The 1,203-nt window shown below is 48.3% G+C and overlaps 1 protein-coding gene across 1 annotated transcript; it reads left to right on the top strand.

Moving 5' to 3' along the window:
- Positions 1-363: 363 nt before the first annotated feature.
- Positions 364-698, top strand: Pmar_PMAR023912 (hypothetical protein; the record flags this gene model as incomplete). The annotated part of the gene is made up of 1 exon (XM_002771107.1): positions 364-698. A coding segment is annotated over one exon (335 nt), but the record flags the coding sequence as incomplete, so codon positions are not given.
- Positions 699-1,203: the final 505 nt, after the last annotated feature.

The following is a 1,203-nucleotide window of genomic DNA, read 5'->3' as shown; positions in this document are numbered from 1 at the left end:
TCATTACTCACTACCTTTTTCGGATTTCTGATATATTGAATTTATTTCATTTCATCGCAATAATCCATCCCAACTAATATATCAACTTCGTGTCTATTCATCTTTATTATGCCACTTTCTGAATTTACTACTATACTATTCAACTCAACATCATCGTTAATTTTTAATACACATTTGCCGTAAATCTCAACAATTCCGGATAACGATATTATCCTCTCATTATCAATATCTGTTGTGTTAACAGCACAGTGAAGGTAGTCTACTACTCTTCGTGATACTAACGTCCTTGAACACCCTGTACCCAATACTGCAATTATTGTGCGGTTACCTAACACTACATATTTAGATGGATGTCCTACGAAGATGGCTTTGAAGATGAGTTCAACTGGAACTACAACATTGGGGGCTGAGCCGAGAACTGACGTCCTTATCAAAGCCGTTCTCGCCCTCGAGGACAAGATCGCCTCTGAAGTTAATGCCGCCTACTTTCGTTCTCTCGAACCGGTTGGCAACGCCCTCTACGATGCCCTTAAGGATGACCCGAAGTTTATTGATGCTGCCACTAACGCCGACGAATTTCTCACGGTCCTCGCGGGTGACTTGAACGCCCTACAACAATCACTTGCCGAGGATCTCCTATTCCCATATCCGACCTCCGCCGAGCCTTACCAAGGAACTTGGCTGTATCCAACGCTACGGTGCGGGTTTCTCTTCGCAGCTGCGAAGGTCACCGGTGCCCCTCTTGTAGGGAGGCAGAAATGCCGTGATGACCTCTCGACATGCGTCAACGTCTACCGCACAACTTTGCTACCTCCCAAGGATCCGGTGACCCCCCTTCCAGCAACCCCAGTCGGTACTGCCAATCACAACCGCGTCGCATCTACCCCTGACGGTTCCGGCCGTTCGGCTCTCCCGACGACTTTTTCCACAACGAGGTCCAACGTGGATGACGAATATCATCGTGGCCACCGGAGGGCCAAACAGCTCGCGGATACTTCAGGTTTAAAATCATTCAGCGGTTCATCTGATGACTTCATCCACTTCATTGACAGTGTTAAATCTATCCTTCTTACGGCCCCTTTCTGCTCGGGCGTAGCCAAAATCGAGTTCGTGTTTCTCCACCTCACAGGTGCGGCCAGAACGATGATGAGACAGATGCTGCTACAGCCCAGATCTACGCCCTTCCAGACGACCAGGGCTTCC

Source organism: Perkinsus marinus (assembly GCF_000006405.1).
Source record: "Perkinsus marinus ATCC 50983 genomic scaffold scf_1104296963806, whole genome shotgun sequence".
NCBI classification, from domain to species: Eukaryota; Perkinsozoa; order Perkinsida; family Perkinsidae; genus Perkinsus; species Perkinsus marinus.
The sequence above is the reverse complement of the archived record's forward strand: the minus strand, read 5'-3'. Positions and strand labels throughout refer to the sequence as shown.